We start from the raw sequence: 16,342 nt of genomic DNA, 5'->3' as shown, positions 1-16,342 counted from the left end.
CTGGATGTGTGAACTGGGGGTGGGGGAGGAGAGCAAGAGAAAATTGAGCCACAGATGATGGAATATTCCCCAGGGAATAAGAAATGCGAGTCTCTAGGATGCTTGTCTTATTCTACCCTGAGTGGGAAATTCTGAAGTGCCTCTGAAAACCTTACTAGCACACCCAGATCCTCTTCCTGCTTTATCCAATTTACTGTTTGTTTTGGGCAACCTGTTATCACATTCTGACAAACCTGCACGTGGGTCAACTGCAGTAAGGGTATCTGCTGGGGAACCGCTGAATATGGAAATGAGGCATTCACATGGGGTCAGCTTAATGAACTAGTTTTCCTAGAGGGCTTCTTAGAAAACTGAGGATGGCTTTCTGGACCACGTAGCTGTTGGAATTGCATTTACTGAGTAGGTACATGAGTAAGGACATGTTCCAAGAGGTACATGATAGATGCCATTGACTACATGGTGAGCCCTGCTACTGATCTGATCAATGTGCAAAGGAAAGACTACCATTTATGTCACATCCAGAAATGCATGGTAGAAGTGCTTTTCCATATTTTTATCTTTGTTCCCCCATGTCTGTGATGAAAACCCTGCAGGGCACCCCGACCGTAGTCCTTCTGCCAATACCCATCTGAGAAAGCCATCTGTTCCCATATAGAATTTCCCCCAATGTGGCAACAGGATTTTGCTGCATATCCTCAGCTGATTGTTCCCTGGGGGATAATTGATACTTTAAGTAAATGTGTTTTTATGTAATGGTGCTGCTCCAAAAGACATAACCACAGGATGCATGAAATGATAAAAAAGGTCCCGTATCAAAGCAATACAAAGACACTTTCAGAGGCTGGCGAGAACTAAAGTTTCATTGGGGCTGGGCAGAATAAGAGAATGACAGCTGGGCCCAACGAGTGAGCTCATGCTAACCAAGTGGGTGGAGAAGACGCATATGGCAGAGCAGACAGCACAGCAGGGAAAATAAAGTAGATAGAAACAAAATCAGGAAATCACACTAACTTTAAGAATTATAATATAAATTACTTTTTTCTCTTACAAATTCATACTTAAGAATAGTTTTATCATTCAATTTGGCTAAAAACATTGAATTGTACAACACGTCTAATCTTAGCCTTTTGTGGTTAAGTTTAGGTTAGTTTATTTATAGATTTTATTTTTTATGCCACCCAATTCCAACTGACTCTCCAGCTGAGATTAAGTGTGTGTATTTGTGTTAGGGTTTCATCAGAGTTACGGTTAAATTAAGGAGTAAGTTTTTATCATTTGTGCTACATTTGTTACTGTGATATCAGACTTCATACTAGGCATAACAATAGATCTCAGTTCTCCAGACATTCAACCCTGTAAATCAGATACTTGCTTACAGAATCAAACACTGAGATCAGTTGCCTTATTGCAAACAAGGAAGAAGTCATATATTAGATCCGTGTACTGCACAACAGCAATCAAACCATGTGCATTTGTGTGTGAGCCCAGGGTTTAAATCCTTGGCCTTTTGAGTGAATTGATTTTCACCATTTTTTTTCTGGCCTTAAGAATCAGAAAGATCTGCTTGGCATTTATGTAATTATTCTGTTTTAGGCTAATTCTTGCTTCACCAGTTTCACCCCTTAAAGCCCAGAGATTTGGGATTGAGATTAGGATAAATTTTTGTGTTGGTGTTAGAGTTTGATCAGGGATATAATATTTAATGGAAAATGCTGGAATTAGAAAATGGATCCCCAAGTATCTCTTCCTTACCAGAGATTAAAAAAAACCCATACATTTTAAGGAGCCAAGAAGGAGGCATTCACAGGATTAAAAGTACTTATATTCTTTGAATTAAAATGTATGTGGGCGTGCATGACCAGTCTCAAACCTCTGGACAGAAAACTCTGTTCCCTTTAACAAGAGCCACGTGGCTTGCAAAGATACTCTTCATTTGGTTGGATCCAAGTAACTGTAAGATATGCTGACTAACCAGGTGGCAAAGACATAAGGAAAGATGGCAAATGACTTGTCCCAGTCAGAAATGTAACGGAATTATGCTGTCTCCAAGTGCAAACAGATTTATCTAATATCTGACCATATAATTGAGCACCAGGAAGGGAGAAGATCAACTATTCATAAATATAACTCTGTCTCCAACATCAAGAATCTCGAACAAAATACTCACTGGGCAGAAGAGCCTGTACCAGGAAAAAGCAATCCAACAAATTTAACAAAATGTTTATTACAAAAAAAAGGAAAAATCAAAAACCCACATGCAAGAACATACTCAAGTCAAGTGGGAATTCCATCAGTCAGCTCATCGGGGAACTGAATATTTGTGACACAAGAAACATCTGAAGAACAGACAGATGACTGTAAGATATCCCTGCCTTAAAACTATAGGCAAAATATTCCAGTCTCTTGACAAGGACCCTAAGCACAGCATCCTGGCATTGCTATGCCAGCCTCGACCTGTTACTTGCCAGCAATAAGGGGATTCCTCAGCACTACAATGACTGAATCTCCCCGCAGGAACATCTTCGAGATGTAGCGGTCCTTGTTGACTGGCTTGGACTTCTTCTTGCCTTTCCCACTCTTGGGCACCTCTGTCCACATCTCCTTGACATTTTCTAACACCATGTTGCAGTGCCTAGTGGGAAAAGGGTCTGTTATACAGAGACAAGATTCCCCGACTGGCTCCTGGCAAATCAGTAGGGAACAGAATGCCTGCCCCATTCCCTGATGCCAAACAACCCTGCTGTTCCAGAGGAAGTTCTGAGAGACGTAGCTAAACCCCAACCCCTGCAGAATTCAAGTCTGAAAAGTAGGGATGCACAACTATTCTGATCCGAAGTAGAAAAGGGACTTTGAATCCACTGGCAATGTGCTTGCAGTACCCGCTGGCAGCTTCTTAAAGAAGCCATGAGCTTTCCTGGGAACTGATGGTATCCATATTATTGCAGTCTGTATGGCTCCCATCTGAGCCCAGGAAGAGCACCACTTCTTTAAGGAGCCACTGACAGTTGTGTACCTATGCTGGATCCAAAGCACCTTTCCTTCTCTGGATCCCCATAGCTGCATATTCCTTCTGAATAAGAAATCTTAAGCGAACCAGAACACTACAAAATTGTTTCACTGAAAATATAAACTAAACCCGCAGATAACCATCTGACAGAATAGAGAAGTTCCCAGATGAGAACTTACCTATCAAAGGCCTTGACACGCCCCAGAAGCTTCTTGTTATTGCGACAATTAATTAGCACCTGGGTATTATTTTTAACCGATTGTGTGAGTACTGACAAAGGCCCTGTATTGAATTCTTCCTCCTCCCGCTTTTGCAGTTCTTCAGGGGTCATCTCACTTTTAGGTTTGTTTAAGAGGCTCCTAAAAAAGGAAAGGAAAATAAATAAGCGTCTTCCTCCAGCCAGTAGCAAAATTGGTTCAAAATAATGAGAAACAATTGTCTATTATATTAAGAAAGGGCTGTTTTGAGGAAGATGGTGTAGCTACCAGGTATTGAAACCAAGAGTCAGTGCTGCATCTCTCTTAGTCAAGCACAAACAAGGTCACAAGCTCAGAAGCTATGACTGTCCCCAGGTATGGGGAACCACAGGGGACCTCCTCCCTGTCTCAGAGGGCAGCAGCAAAGACATTATTTATTTACTTATTTCATTAGATTTGTTATGGCCACCCTTCCCATATGCTCTGGAGTTTACGGACTGCATTTCCACAACCTACGAATCAGCCAGCTGCGTTTTAACTCAGCGTGTTGGGCAAACACCACCCATGGGTTCATTTATGGCTTTGTGTGCCTTGGAATCTCAGAAACCAGGTTCAACCAGGGTTAACTTCAGAGAAGAACATTCTTGAAGCATAGCCATCAGTCATTACGGTAAAGGGCAATTAGAATACTACACAGCCACTGCAGGTAAATAAAGAAAAGGAGGAGCTCTACGGATCTCAAGGAAATGGTGACTTAATGAGGTGGCTACATTGTTTGTAACATCTAATGCTCTCTCCTAGCCTTTTAATAATAATATAAATGTGTTAATTGTGGAATGTTTTGAAAAATCTTATATTTGTTGTGTGAGGCCCAGAGTCACGTTCTGTGAGATGGGTGGCCACAGAAATAGGATAAATAAATACGTGCCAGGCAAGGGGACCTACAGCCCCCCCCCCCAACTTGCGGGCGTTCATCCCAGCCCACAAGGAAATGTCAGGCACCCCCCCCCAGCAAAACCTGGGGGAGGGGAGAACGCAGACAAGAAAGTGACAGGAGGAAGCCCTTCCCTGCCCCCCCACCCTCCCCGGCGGCTACTCCAGAAGAGAGCGGAGAGGTAACGGTCTTCTAACGGGGGCACCCATTCCAAGGTTTACGGTGAAGCCCAGAAAAAGCTTCTACGCATATAATACATATACACAAAAGACAACTCCGTCCTCCCCCCACACTAACGACGACCCCCCCCCGCAATCTCCCTCCTGGCTTCCTCACATGATGCCGCTGCGATAGACCCGCCGCTCGCTTGAGAAACGACTCCGCCGCGGTCGGCAGGAAACACTTTCCGCTTCCGGGCTAAGGCGAGGGCGCGCATGCGTCGGGCCAATCAGGGCAGGCGGGGTTGGCCTCCCACTGGCGGTCTCCGTGGCAACGGCGACGGCGAGCCCAGCGGGTCAAAAAAAACCCTACACGTTTTCCACAGCGCGTGCGCCGGAGGGAAGGCGGCCTTTTCCGTGGCGTCTTGATTAGGCGACGTAAAGCGTGAGGAGCGCGAAGCCTAAGCGCGGGAAGGCAGGAGGGTCGCCCATTAAAGCGGCCGAGAGGAACGTAGCTTGCGTTATACTCCATTTTGTCCAATCCTTGGCTGAACTTACAGTACTTGCTACAACAATCCTGCGCGGTAGGCCAGGATCTCCCGAGAGACCCATGGCTGAGTGGGGATTGCAATCTGGGTCTCCCCAGGCCTGGTTTCACCATCCCCAGGACTCTGGGGAGAAGACGCCGCAAGCCCAAGTGACCGTGGCCCCCCTCGTTCAACTTAGTGGTTAATGGCGGGGTCGATGATTGATTTATTACATTTATATCCCACTTTTATTTTGTACAAGGCGGGGTATATAATGCTCCCTCTGCCTGTTTTCCTTAACAACCACAACCCTGCGAGGTGGGCTGGGCTGACTCAAAGTCACTCAGCTGTTTTTCCCACCTGAGGGAGGATTAGAACTCGCGCCCTCCCAGTTCCTGGTCCAGCAGCTTCCCCAGGACACCAGCCAAGCTAACGGAGCAGCGGGCGTGGGCATCCCTGCCTTATTGCTGAAATGGCCCCACTGAGCCAGCCCCCGATGGAGCCCAACCCTCCTGGATGGCGAGCCCAGCCACAGTGCTTCTCCCCTTTGAATCCCCTTCAGTTCCAACTCTGCATCTCCAGCGCTTGGATTCTGTGGGGGACGCTGGTTTGTGACAGAGAGGGGCCTGCCTGCTTTGAGAGAAGGCGAGGCCGCCACGGCCTAACAAGGAGACGCTTTGGGGATAGGTCCAGGAATACAAAGGGGACAGCGGCGTCCTCAGGGTGTGGACGGACAGGTCAAGAAGGTGGCCACAGCCCTACAATCAAGCCAAGATATGACCTTAAAAGTCAGGATGGTGGCCAAGACAGTGCAACCAAAACTCTGTGTTTTTTATGTGCATCATGGACTGATTTTATCTGATTAAAGGTTATGTTAAGCTGCCTTGAAGATTTCCTTCATAGGAGAATGAAAACTTTCACCCAGGGATGCCACAAATTGCCCAGATTGCCATCCAATTGTCCACAATTCTAGGAATGAACATGACAAAATAATCACGTTCCAAATAAAATACAAAGACCAGTTTTGAGAAACATTTGAATATATGTATATATTTTTATTGATTCAGGGGCATTTCATTCATGCATTTCATTGCAGTATCAGAAGGTCTTTTCTTTGATGCTTCTTCCACCAAAACACATTGTTCCAACAGAATTTGATAGACACAACACCTTATGACAGCTCCCACATATAATTAATAATGTTTACTGGCTTCTCTGCGTGAACCTTCATTAATAGAATGTGCCCTTATTTTTTGAGGTTCACCAGGAATTTGGAAATAAAATAGGCAGAACCGTTAAAATAAGTTTTCATGTTAAGGAGCTTCTCTGTTTAAAATAGTGTGGAAGATAATAGAATAAAAATATGATTTTTCATTTTTTTAATAACTCATTCTCTAAGTTCATTTGTAGCCAGCTCTTAAATCTAAATCCACATTACAATAGAAATTAGAATATTTGAAAAATGTAAGTTGCATTTTGTTTCCTCGAGATATGATTTATGCAAGTTAATATTTGAGCTGCAAGTGTTTTGTTTCTCTGAATTAACATGCAGACATTATAGCAACTAATTAATAACAATATAAGAATCCTGTAAAACATTGGAAATAAATATGCTAGAAATTAATTGCTTTTGAATCCATTTTCAAATGTAGGGCACTCAAATCAATGGAACTTCACAGCATAACAATCAAGTTACAGTTCCAAATGCAGTGTTGCTTACTAAGAAATCAGTTTAAAAGAAAACAATCAAAGCTGGAGCTTCATTCAGAAATCAATTTGTTTTAGAAAAACACACACAGTACCTCTCTGGATAAATTCCACTGGGTGACTTCAGTGGAATTTTTGAACAATTGCCATCTCAGCGCTGTAATGTAGCAGATTGGATGTGCTGTTTGGAAATCACCAGCCTCGTATTCCTCTTCCAAACTGCTAGATTTTGAGATCCTTCAATTATACCAATTAACAAGTTGTAAACAAATGAAATATTTCATTTGCTAAATAAAATTAATTTTGCGATTCACTAAAAAATCAGCAAAAATGGCTTCTGGGTAACCTGATTTTTTAAAAATGACGGGTGAATTTATGAATGTTAGCCTCATAATTATAGATGCTTTCTATGTTCACCTATTGTATTCGGTCATGGTTGCTTTATCGTGGTTTGTCAAGTAAGACACAATTGGTGGGATTGGATGTATTATTAAGACAAAACATGGCTTTTAAGCTGTAATGTCAGGGTTTGCACAACACAAAGTAAAACCAAACCAACTACAGTACATGATGGGCAAACCAGGTCTCTATGTCTTGTCTAAAATAGCCTGCCTTTAGCCATGAGATGCTATTTGAACATTGTCTTTGGTCTGTGCAAGTAAAGCATTTCTAATAATAGCTGTCAATTTCTCCATTTCAGATTCATGGGTGCTTTATTCTGACTTGATCTCAGTAGGCCATATGGATCAAGAAAAGGTATGAAATCCATTTTGCACTTTGCATGATCTTTGGAGTTGCTCTTGGGAAAAATGTTTATTTCTTTTTCTGAGGGTTCTTTCTACTTTAAGTTTGAGAGTTAGACCAGGTGACCTCTGGAATCTTTTCCACTTGGGAAGTGTATGATTCTGAGATTGGGGTGAATAGCACTGGTTCAGTACCCCTTTGATGTTCCAAGACACAATAGGTTGTCTTGAAAATGAAATAATGAACCAGTCACATCTTAACACAGGATAATTTTGGGGATCTGCTGAATAAAGAATCATATTTCCATCTGCTGATTGATTATGTGCCATCAAGTTGGTGTCGACTCTTAGCACAGCAGATAAATGTTATTCAGTTAAATATCAAATATAATAAGGGGACAATGAGTTTGTGGACTCCTTTGTTTGTTAATCTTAATTCCTAGAGCGGATTAGTCTTAATCCGTTCTAGGAAGGAGGCAATGGCAAACCACTTCCGAAACACCTTGCCATGAAAACTGCAGGGACTTGTCCAGGCAGTCGCCGCAGAATCGGCCACGATTGAGCGCGGATAAAAAAAAAAAGTAATCTTACTGTCTATTCAGAGGAAATTAAAGGATATGGAGTATTATGGCTTCGGAAACATCTTAGTTGTCTCTAAAGATCAACAGACCTTAGCTGTCAGAATTAGCACTGTATAACCTGAGTATTTAAAACATAACCAAATATTACCGAACCACAGTATGCCTCAAACGGTATAGCTTCTCATCAAAACTTCCAGTCAGCTGTAGAAAGGGATGGCTGCATTCCTCACACTCTTTCATTTGTCTGTTTCTTCCGTTCTTGTTATCTTTCTTCACAGCTGAGATTGTACTGAAAGGTCCTTGTGGGCAGATATCTCTTTGCTGATAATCTAAACAACAGTCTCACCCAAAAGATAGTTTCATCCACCATGCTTGGCTCAGTTCTATTTAGCTGTACCTAAACCTTGTAAATGTAAATGGCCCTTGGCCAGACAATACAAATCTAATTACAAGGAGGAGTTTAACAGCTCAACTCGTCTAAGTTAACACTTTATTGGATGGTGCTTCAGTCGTTTTACTCTTTTTAAATGTATCTCCAAAATGGAAAAACAATCAGGCTTATTAAGAGAAATAAGTTAGTAAGTACTTCTGTAATTAAGCAAATGCTTAGCTTTGCCATTTTGCGCATATCGATTTACAGTATTAGAAAGTTGTGCTCCAGTGATACTGGAGACAACGCAAGGGAATATGTGTGCTGCTTATGGATATTATTTTTATCGATACCTACCGAAGCAGTTCTGTCTCACCTGAAGTTCAAAGCATCGACTTGATTCCAGATGAGGGAAAACCTTGGACATGTACTGGTCAGTTGTGCAATTTCATCAGTCCTTGAAGACATGACTTCTTTCAGTTCCAAATACTAGCAAAAGCATATTTCATGTTTACATCTGCCAGGGGGATATTGACATTATATACATTAGAAAGAAGCAGCAAAGAAAAGGAACACGTGGATTATCAAATTTCTCCACAGTCTCTAAATGGTAACCAAACAATACAGAACACAATATATTGGATTTTTCTGACCTTCGGTGGTTTTAAAGATTAAACATGACCAGGCAAGATGTTTTGTAGTTTTGTTTTTTAGTAAAATGGCTATAGAGAAGAGGAAGTATAATCAAAGTAGACTTGGTTTAAATGAAGCTTGGTGATTTTGAAAAGCAAAGAAGGTTGGGAATTCTGGAGAAAGCTGTCCAGGGAAAGTTGGAAGAACTCCGCCAAGGAGGTTGCCGATGGATTTCGATGGGAGGCCAAATTGAGAGTTCATTGGTAAGGTATGATGGTGTCTCCAAGAGAAGGTGGAACTTGCCTGGCCTTCCAGAAAATTGACTGAACAGGAATCCAAATGATCAGATCTGATGAGACTGTAGGGTAAGGTTGAAGCCAACATCGTTGCTACAAGGTGTTGATGACTGCCTCTTTCAATCTGCCTGTGCCTCCTTGGAGGAGTAAGAGCCTGCTGGGAGAAAGAGCTGGAAGGATGGCCCAGATAAGCTGAAGTAACACCATAGAGAGGAGGCAGAGGCAAATGGAATGATCCATCAAGGGTCATCCCAGTTGAAGGTAGCCTAGCACCCTTCCAGATTGCCATCTTGGTCCGGGAAGCAACGGTCTTCCTCTTCAACTTGCCTGCGGTCCCTCCAATGGAGATGTCTTCACTGGAAGAGTCCAGTATCCAGTAGTTTCCTTTACCTGGGTCATCGTAGTGCCGGGGTACCTTGACAAAACATTTATTCAGGCTGAGATTGTGGCGGACGGAGTTCTGCCAACCTTGCTTGTTCTCCTGGTAGTACGGGAAGTTCCCCATGATGAATTCGTAGATGCCACTGAGTGTGAGGCGCTTCTCTGGGCTCTGACGGATAGCCATCACGATCAGAGCATTATAGCTGAAAGGTGGCTTCTCAGGTTTCCCTCTCCTCTCAGCAGAAATATCTCTTCTCAACGTTTGGCATCCTTTGCTAGGAACTGCCACTACCTCCTCTTCCCCCAGCAGCGATGACAGAGATCCCTCGAGATCTTTGCTTGCGGCTACATCTTGGAGGAGGTTGGTGATGCTAAAGGGAGATTTCAGGACCCAGCTATTGGGAGTGAATTGTTCCATTGCTGCGAAAGGAAGGGATGGAGCTGGGAGATTGTGGGTCCACACAGGAGTCCACAAACTCAGCCAACCTGTCCAGCAAATGGGCTGGATCTTTAATTTAGTGCAGCAAAGGAGCTGCTGTGTGGCCACCAAGTTTCCTCTCTTTTTTAACCAATCCAGGTGGTTGGGCTCTGGCAGTTTAGCCAATCCCATTGCAGTGACTTTGGTATCCATACCCTCTCCTCTCCCATTCAGCTGTGAGCAGCAAAGTGCAAGGCATTGCTCCTGCTTTGGTGACCAAGGAGATCGTGCACAGAGAAGTGATACTATGAAGGAAAGTCCTAGAATGGCCTGTAGGTCAGATCTTACTATGGTGGAAACCGCATCGCGCAATCCTTCTTGGAATCCTGAAATGTTCTAGCTATGAATTGCAGCCGTATCGATTTGCCAAAGCTATGATGCAAAAAAAAAGTGGGGGGATACAACATGCTACATTGCCCAAATTAAAGTATATATAGTAGTTACTTATTGTTTCCTTGGAGATTTCAGGCCAGTATATATCCCTTTCTATTTTCTTTTAGCAACAAACTTATGAATTAAATGGAGAGAGACTGGTTAGTTAGTCAGTCTTTGCTGAATGATTTGACACCCATCCTCCCCACTGTTGTATACTTGTCTTTGCCACAATGCCCCCACATTTTTTATTTGAAAGAAATAAGTAACAGAGGGAACAACTGATTCCTATTTGGTGGGCATTTTTTTATCGGCGTTGAACAAATCCATTATACTCACACAATTAAAATTCCTTTGGTTGGATTCTAAACAAATAACAGGCTTAGGAAACTTGTGAAAGCAGGATTGTGTAGGATACTTTAGAGGGAAGAAAATGTTTTTAAAAATCTATACAAACAAAACAAGGTATTACAGTGTCTTCGTTCCAACCCCCCAGGGACAGATTGAATGCATTTTGCAAAAATAATCCCTCCCTTTTGCTTAAAACAGTGTGAATTATTAACAGCATGAAATCCAACTGATGCTGCGACCCAAGAAAAAAGACATTTTGAAATATACTTTTAAATGCAATATTGTTGTTGAGTCATACATTTATTTTTGCATGCTTGTCCTTCTTTCTCCTTGCCCAAACTGACTGCCACATAGACTGGAGATTTCCATCTATTTTGGGTGATTTAGAACAAAAGGAATATTAAAATAATGAAAGTATAAATTTTAAAAAACATGAAAATACCACATGTATTTTCCAAACTGACAATTGCACTGTCTAGGGCAGTTGTAGCATTATACTAAATGTGTGGAAATAATCGTCAGGGAGTTTCAGGTCAGGAGATTTACTTCTGATCAGAATGATGTAATAACCCTTTCATTATCTTCCTAAATCTTCCTAGTTTTGGGTTGGACTGCGGAAAAATCTAATTTTTTTAAACAACACAACAATAGTGGAGTCTCCATGACTCTGTATCTTTCTGTTGTCTTTTTCTTTTAGTTTTCCAAGAGCAAGTTATAATTTCTGCATCTGTTGTGATACCTGGACTGTAGATTTATAGTACAATATCTCTCAACACAAACATTATCAGTCTGTGCTTTCTGCTAGATGGCTTTTGATCATCTCATTATTTTTAAAATTAGTGTTGATAATTTTATTATTGCATTTGCTAGTTTCAAAGATAAGGGAGAACATGGTAGCATTTACTCAGTATGCTATTTTGTAAAAACAGCCATTGCCATTTTAACAACAGATTTTTCATTTTTGTTTAGAATTTCCAGGTGTTCTTGCACACCTGGAATGCTTTCATTTTGAAGCGGTATTATGAGTCATGGAAGCAGCAAGGCAATTGGATTTTAACAAAAAAATATGACAGTCAATTTAGAAGCTGGGGGATATTTTTTACATAAATTGCTTCTCATTGTTTCTTTCTTGCCCACTATCAGCACTGTCACAGTACTAGTGTGGATGGAACATAGCACGATATATACAAAATATGTAATATATCCATTTTCATGAAAAAGAAATAATTCTTTGTGTAGTTTCTGGTAAGGACTGGGAAATGCTAGGAACGGATTATCTTGAAGCAGATATAGGAAACTAACGACTGAAGAATATATTCAAATGCCTCTATTAGACCTTGCTTTTTAATATGGGCATTTTGGGTTGATCATGTGAAATTGTTAGTTTTCTACTTTATATCAGATTTATAACAAGGAAACAAATTTATCCTGATCTAAAATTATTTCTTCAAAGCAAATGTTGATGCATGTCCTTGATGTTCATATAAGAATTAGAAAACAAACTGAAACTAGAATTTCTCTGAAAATCCAGTGATACTGCTGCACCGAGTTTTGAAAAATTTAGAAATTTGTGGTTTGTATTTCTGTGTGTCTGTCTATGTACACTTATGTATGTGATTATTTGTACTATATATTTCAGAAGGGAATTTATTTTTTGCCTATTTTGAAATAAGCTTTGTTTGTAAACTAGGGCATGAACTTTACTTAAAATTTTATTGTGCATTATTTGCAATTAATTGAATCTATAGATTAAACCTTGTTCAAAGAATATTAATTCATTTTGCAATGAAATATTGTTTTCCCCAAATCTTCGTAATTTTGTTTACTTCCAACATCATTCTGTATGGCCATTATTTAAAAAACAACAAAACAATTTTTAAAAAATATTTTTTCAACATTTTTTTTCAGTGATTATTTTTTGAATAGCACACAATATTTGTCATCACTTTTGGTCAGCAAAAAGAGCCCTTCATATGAGGTAACAAATATATGTGGTAAATTTCTTAGGAACCATTTCCTGTAGATAATTCAGTTAAGTTGACCAGGTTGTTTCTCCAGTTAAATAAGTTTCCAAAATTCCTTAATTTGTGGGCAAAATCAGGATCTAAGAAACTGTCCCATTAATTTCACTGGGATGGATAAACCAGGATTTAAAAGCAGTTGACAATATGGCATGGCAATCTGTTCTACCAAATTTGGTGTAGATATTGCACGCTTCCAGGCCATGGGGCTAAATCCAGTATGAACAGCAGTGACCACAAGGCTTCTGTCTATAGTTTTAATTGGATCCTAACTTTAAAACATAACTGTAAGCAGGACAAATTCCGTGTAAGTTGATGGGAGCTTTGAAAACAAGGCGGCATGCAGAAAACATTGTCCAGCAACCTCTGTTCAAAGAAAAGTTCCCAACTTCGATTTATGTTAGATGGAATATAATGTTGTGATTGTGTAGTCATTCCAGTTTACAGGTTCCATAAATTCCTTTGCATCTTTTTTTAGCGTATATTTTTCAAGAGGTGCAGGGAAATAAGATAAAGATCTTCAAAGAGATTCAAGTGGTTCTTTGAGCTGGAATTTAATACAGCAGTTTACTCATTCTAGATAGTATACTCAATACATTTCTGACTTGCTCTCTTTTCTTTCTTTTTTGCTAGTTAAAAAAAAGAGAAAAAGTATATAAATGTTATCCCAAACGTGGGTGAAGTGTTACTGTTGTGACTTACAAATAAGATAGTCAACACTAAAAAAGAAGGGAATAATTTTTCTGTCTAAAAGTTGTTAAATAGCTCCCATGTTTGTCTGTTTTTTTAAACAAAAAAGTACTGTTTCAATGTGGCAACCAATCTGTAAATGTTAACAATGATTTTGGTGGTACTTTTTAAAAAATAGAATGGCTGTTTCAAAATAAAACAACCCACACTCCCAAACCCTAGGGTTATGATTCCTGAAGGTAACTGTTAAAAGAAACCATTGAACTAATTTTGTAAATGAAAGAAAAACAGAAAAATAGTAGCTCCTAGAGAAGGGGGTATTAAGTTTGTAAAATTGGCAAATAAACATAGTTGTTGTTTTTAACATAATTAGATTTTGTAAATACAGTAAGTAAAATTTTATTTCCACCATAGAGCACAGGTTTTTAATGGTTCCCAAAATCATTAAATCATTTTTACTGCACATGTAACAACTTGGGAGGCTAAGAGTAAATAATTAGGAGCTGACAAACCTGTGTTTTTTTTTTTAATCAAAATAATTTTTTTAAGGGAGCTGACAAACAAATGGACTTTCAGTCAGATTGCCTTTTTCAAGGCAAATAATCTGTCACTTTCAAGTTTTTCATGTCTCAGACACTTTAAAAAACTGTTCAATTTATTAATGGATTTTGAACTGGGGCAAGAAAACAATTATGATTTATTTGTGACCTTTGTTCAAAATCTGGATGATTTTTAAAAAAGGGACTTAATAGTACAGCTCTTTTTGGAAGGAAGTATCCTTTCCACATTCCTTTTAGTCATTTGCCGTTGACAAATTTAACAGACCACTGCCCTTCCTGTACCCAAGATTTTCCTGGGATCCAGACAGTCTTTGCCTTCCATCTGAAACTTCTCCCTATTTCCCCACACCTCTTCCCCCCTCTTCTTTCTCTCCACTAATTAAAGAGGACAAAGCAGCCTCTTTGCACCTTGCTCTCCATCTAAGAGCATCTCAAGAACTTCTGCCATCTACGGTGAAGTGTCACTTCCTGGTGGACGAATCCATGTTTTCAAACTTCAGCTGCCCAGCAGCTCTTCTCCATTCAGTTTCATGGCAGTTTCTCAACAGATGTGCCTGTTCCACATGAACTAGCACGTGGGATGGGTGCAACCTTGATCCCCGCCAAGGGCTTGGTGAGCGTCTTTCCCTTCCATTCCAAGGGCCATCTTGTCAAGAGCCTCCCACGCATCTCCTTCTGCCTCCCATCTATCCCAGCTGTGGTTTTGGCCTGGCGGTTAGCATCTCTCCACACTATAGGCCCCTCTCATTCCTGTCTCTCAGCATTGGGGCAGCTGGAATGGCTCAGCCTCAGCTTTCTTGGGCCTGGATCAGTTTACGAAAACGTCAGTCATTTTTGCTTGGCTGCACCCCCTACAATCACAGCAGGCCCAGGGTCACCCCTGAAAAGTTCTTTATCTTTGCTTCTTACCCAACCGTAAAACACAGGGACATTTTCAATGCTGCAGCTGCAGAGCGACTTGGGGTGTCTGTTGGGAAGCCCTCTAAGTGTACTCAACCTCTGTCATTGCTCTGATGCCTGCGATTCTCTTCTTTGGAAATCAGTTTTCTTGCGCTGGTGCCTGGATACATCGTGTCCCATTCCCATTTACGGAACTGGGGTGGAGTGGGGTACATTGGATCTAGACATGTGGATTCTAGTTTGTTTAGCTCCTTTTCAAAATCTAAGCACCTTGTCCAGAATAGAGATGGAAGAAAGAGTTCTCCTAAATTGGACTCCCAAAGCAACGTCCAACATTCAAACGTTGCTGAATGTTTTCAGACAGGATGTGGCAAGGCAGTGCACCCTATCTAATGTGTTTATGCAAAATGTCTCTACTTCTGAGTTTTGCAGCCTCCTTCCTAAGCTTTTCTCCTAAGAGGCTAAAGAGTTTCAATGGAGAACTTGATTTTCAGAAGATGCCTGTTCCTTTCTTCACCTAGCCTACCTATACATTTTTTGGGCCTCTTAAAAATACTACAATTTTTCTCATTTGCTTTTAAGAACATGGGAACACACAGATGAAGCTGGTCAATCTTGTCTGGGCTAAACAAGTCAGGCCTAATTAGAACTTGGATAGACGACCATCAGAAGATCCCAGGGCTGAGAGCTGTACTGGGAAATTGAGAAAACAGCCCAGAATAAGACTGTAGTAAACCTCTTTCTCGCCGTTGCACAGAAACGACGTGTCCAAGTTGTCACCAAGAGTCACGCTGAACCTGAGGACAACGCTACCTTTTTAACCTTCCTGTTCATAATATGTTTTCATTTTAAAATAAACAGAGTTGCCAAAGCATTTACCAGCCATAGAAACTATAAATAGGCAGCAAGAACTCTTTACAGGTACTTCATCCATTGTGGCTAGAATCCAGAACAAGGACATGGTTAAAGAAAACAGTCCGTATTCATCCTCAAGCATGAAGGAACGAACCCTGGAAAAGAGCCAGACGGGGCGAGGGTGGGGAATCTGACATGAAGCCAGGATCTTGGCCAGCTGGGGTTCAGAGGGCGTGGAAAAGAATCTGTGCCTTTTTCCTAATACTGCAGTTTATTTCCTGCCCAAACACCCCAAGGATCAGCCCCTTAATCTTCCGCTGACTGATTCCCGCTAACAGGATTTTTCAACATCGTCAAGCAAAGCGGCCAGCCACGAAGGGACTCAGCTGTCTCACCGCACCCCTGCGAGACTGGGCAGGATTTAGCCATCAGCAAAATAATCGCATAATCCTGGCCATCGAGTTATGGTCCCCCCGGTGTTAGTTCATTAACCGGGGGGGGGGGAGCTTTTTGTCCCAGACTGACTCTCCCAAATGAATATTTCTGGAGATCAGGGTCAGATATTTTAGCCCAACGTTGCA

At 41.1% G+C, this 16,342-nt stretch overlaps 2 protein-coding genes across 2 annotated transcripts; both read right to left on the bottom strand.

The window, feature by feature from the left end:
• Positions 1 to 893: 893 nt before the first annotated feature.
• On the bottom strand, positions 894 to 4,559 carry SNRPD2 (small nuclear ribonucleoprotein D2 polypeptide). Its single transcript, XM_007439468.3, has 3 exons — positions 4,475 to 4,559; positions 3,187 to 3,366; positions 894 to 2,632 (listed from the first exon to the last, which is right to left on the bottom strand). Coding segments are annotated over exons 1-3 (357 nt in total). The 5' UTR covers positions 4,477 to 4,559; the 3' UTR covers positions 894 to 2,457.
• A 4,409-nt stretch (positions 4,560 to 8,968) lies between these two features.
• On the bottom strand, positions 8,969 to 9,952 carry LOC112542072 (forkhead box protein G1-like). Its single transcript, XM_025173959.1, has one exon. It carries the CDS (start codon positions 9,950 to 9,952, stop codon positions 8,969 to 8,971), a length of 984 nt encoding a protein of 327 aa, XP_025029727.1.
• Positions 9,953 to 16,342: the final 6,390 nt, after the last annotated feature.

This window comes from Python bivittatus, unplaced genomic scaffold (genome assembly GCF_059951505.1).
Source record: "Python bivittatus isolate LINGU-HERP-01145 unplaced genomic scaffold, Pbiv_v1 ctg000310_np1212, whole genome shotgun sequence".
In the NCBI taxonomy this organism is placed as follows: domain Eukaryota; kingdom Metazoa; phylum Chordata; class Lepidosauria; order Squamata; family Pythonidae; genus Python; species Python bivittatus.
This window is presented reverse-complemented; position numbering and strand designations above follow the sequence as displayed.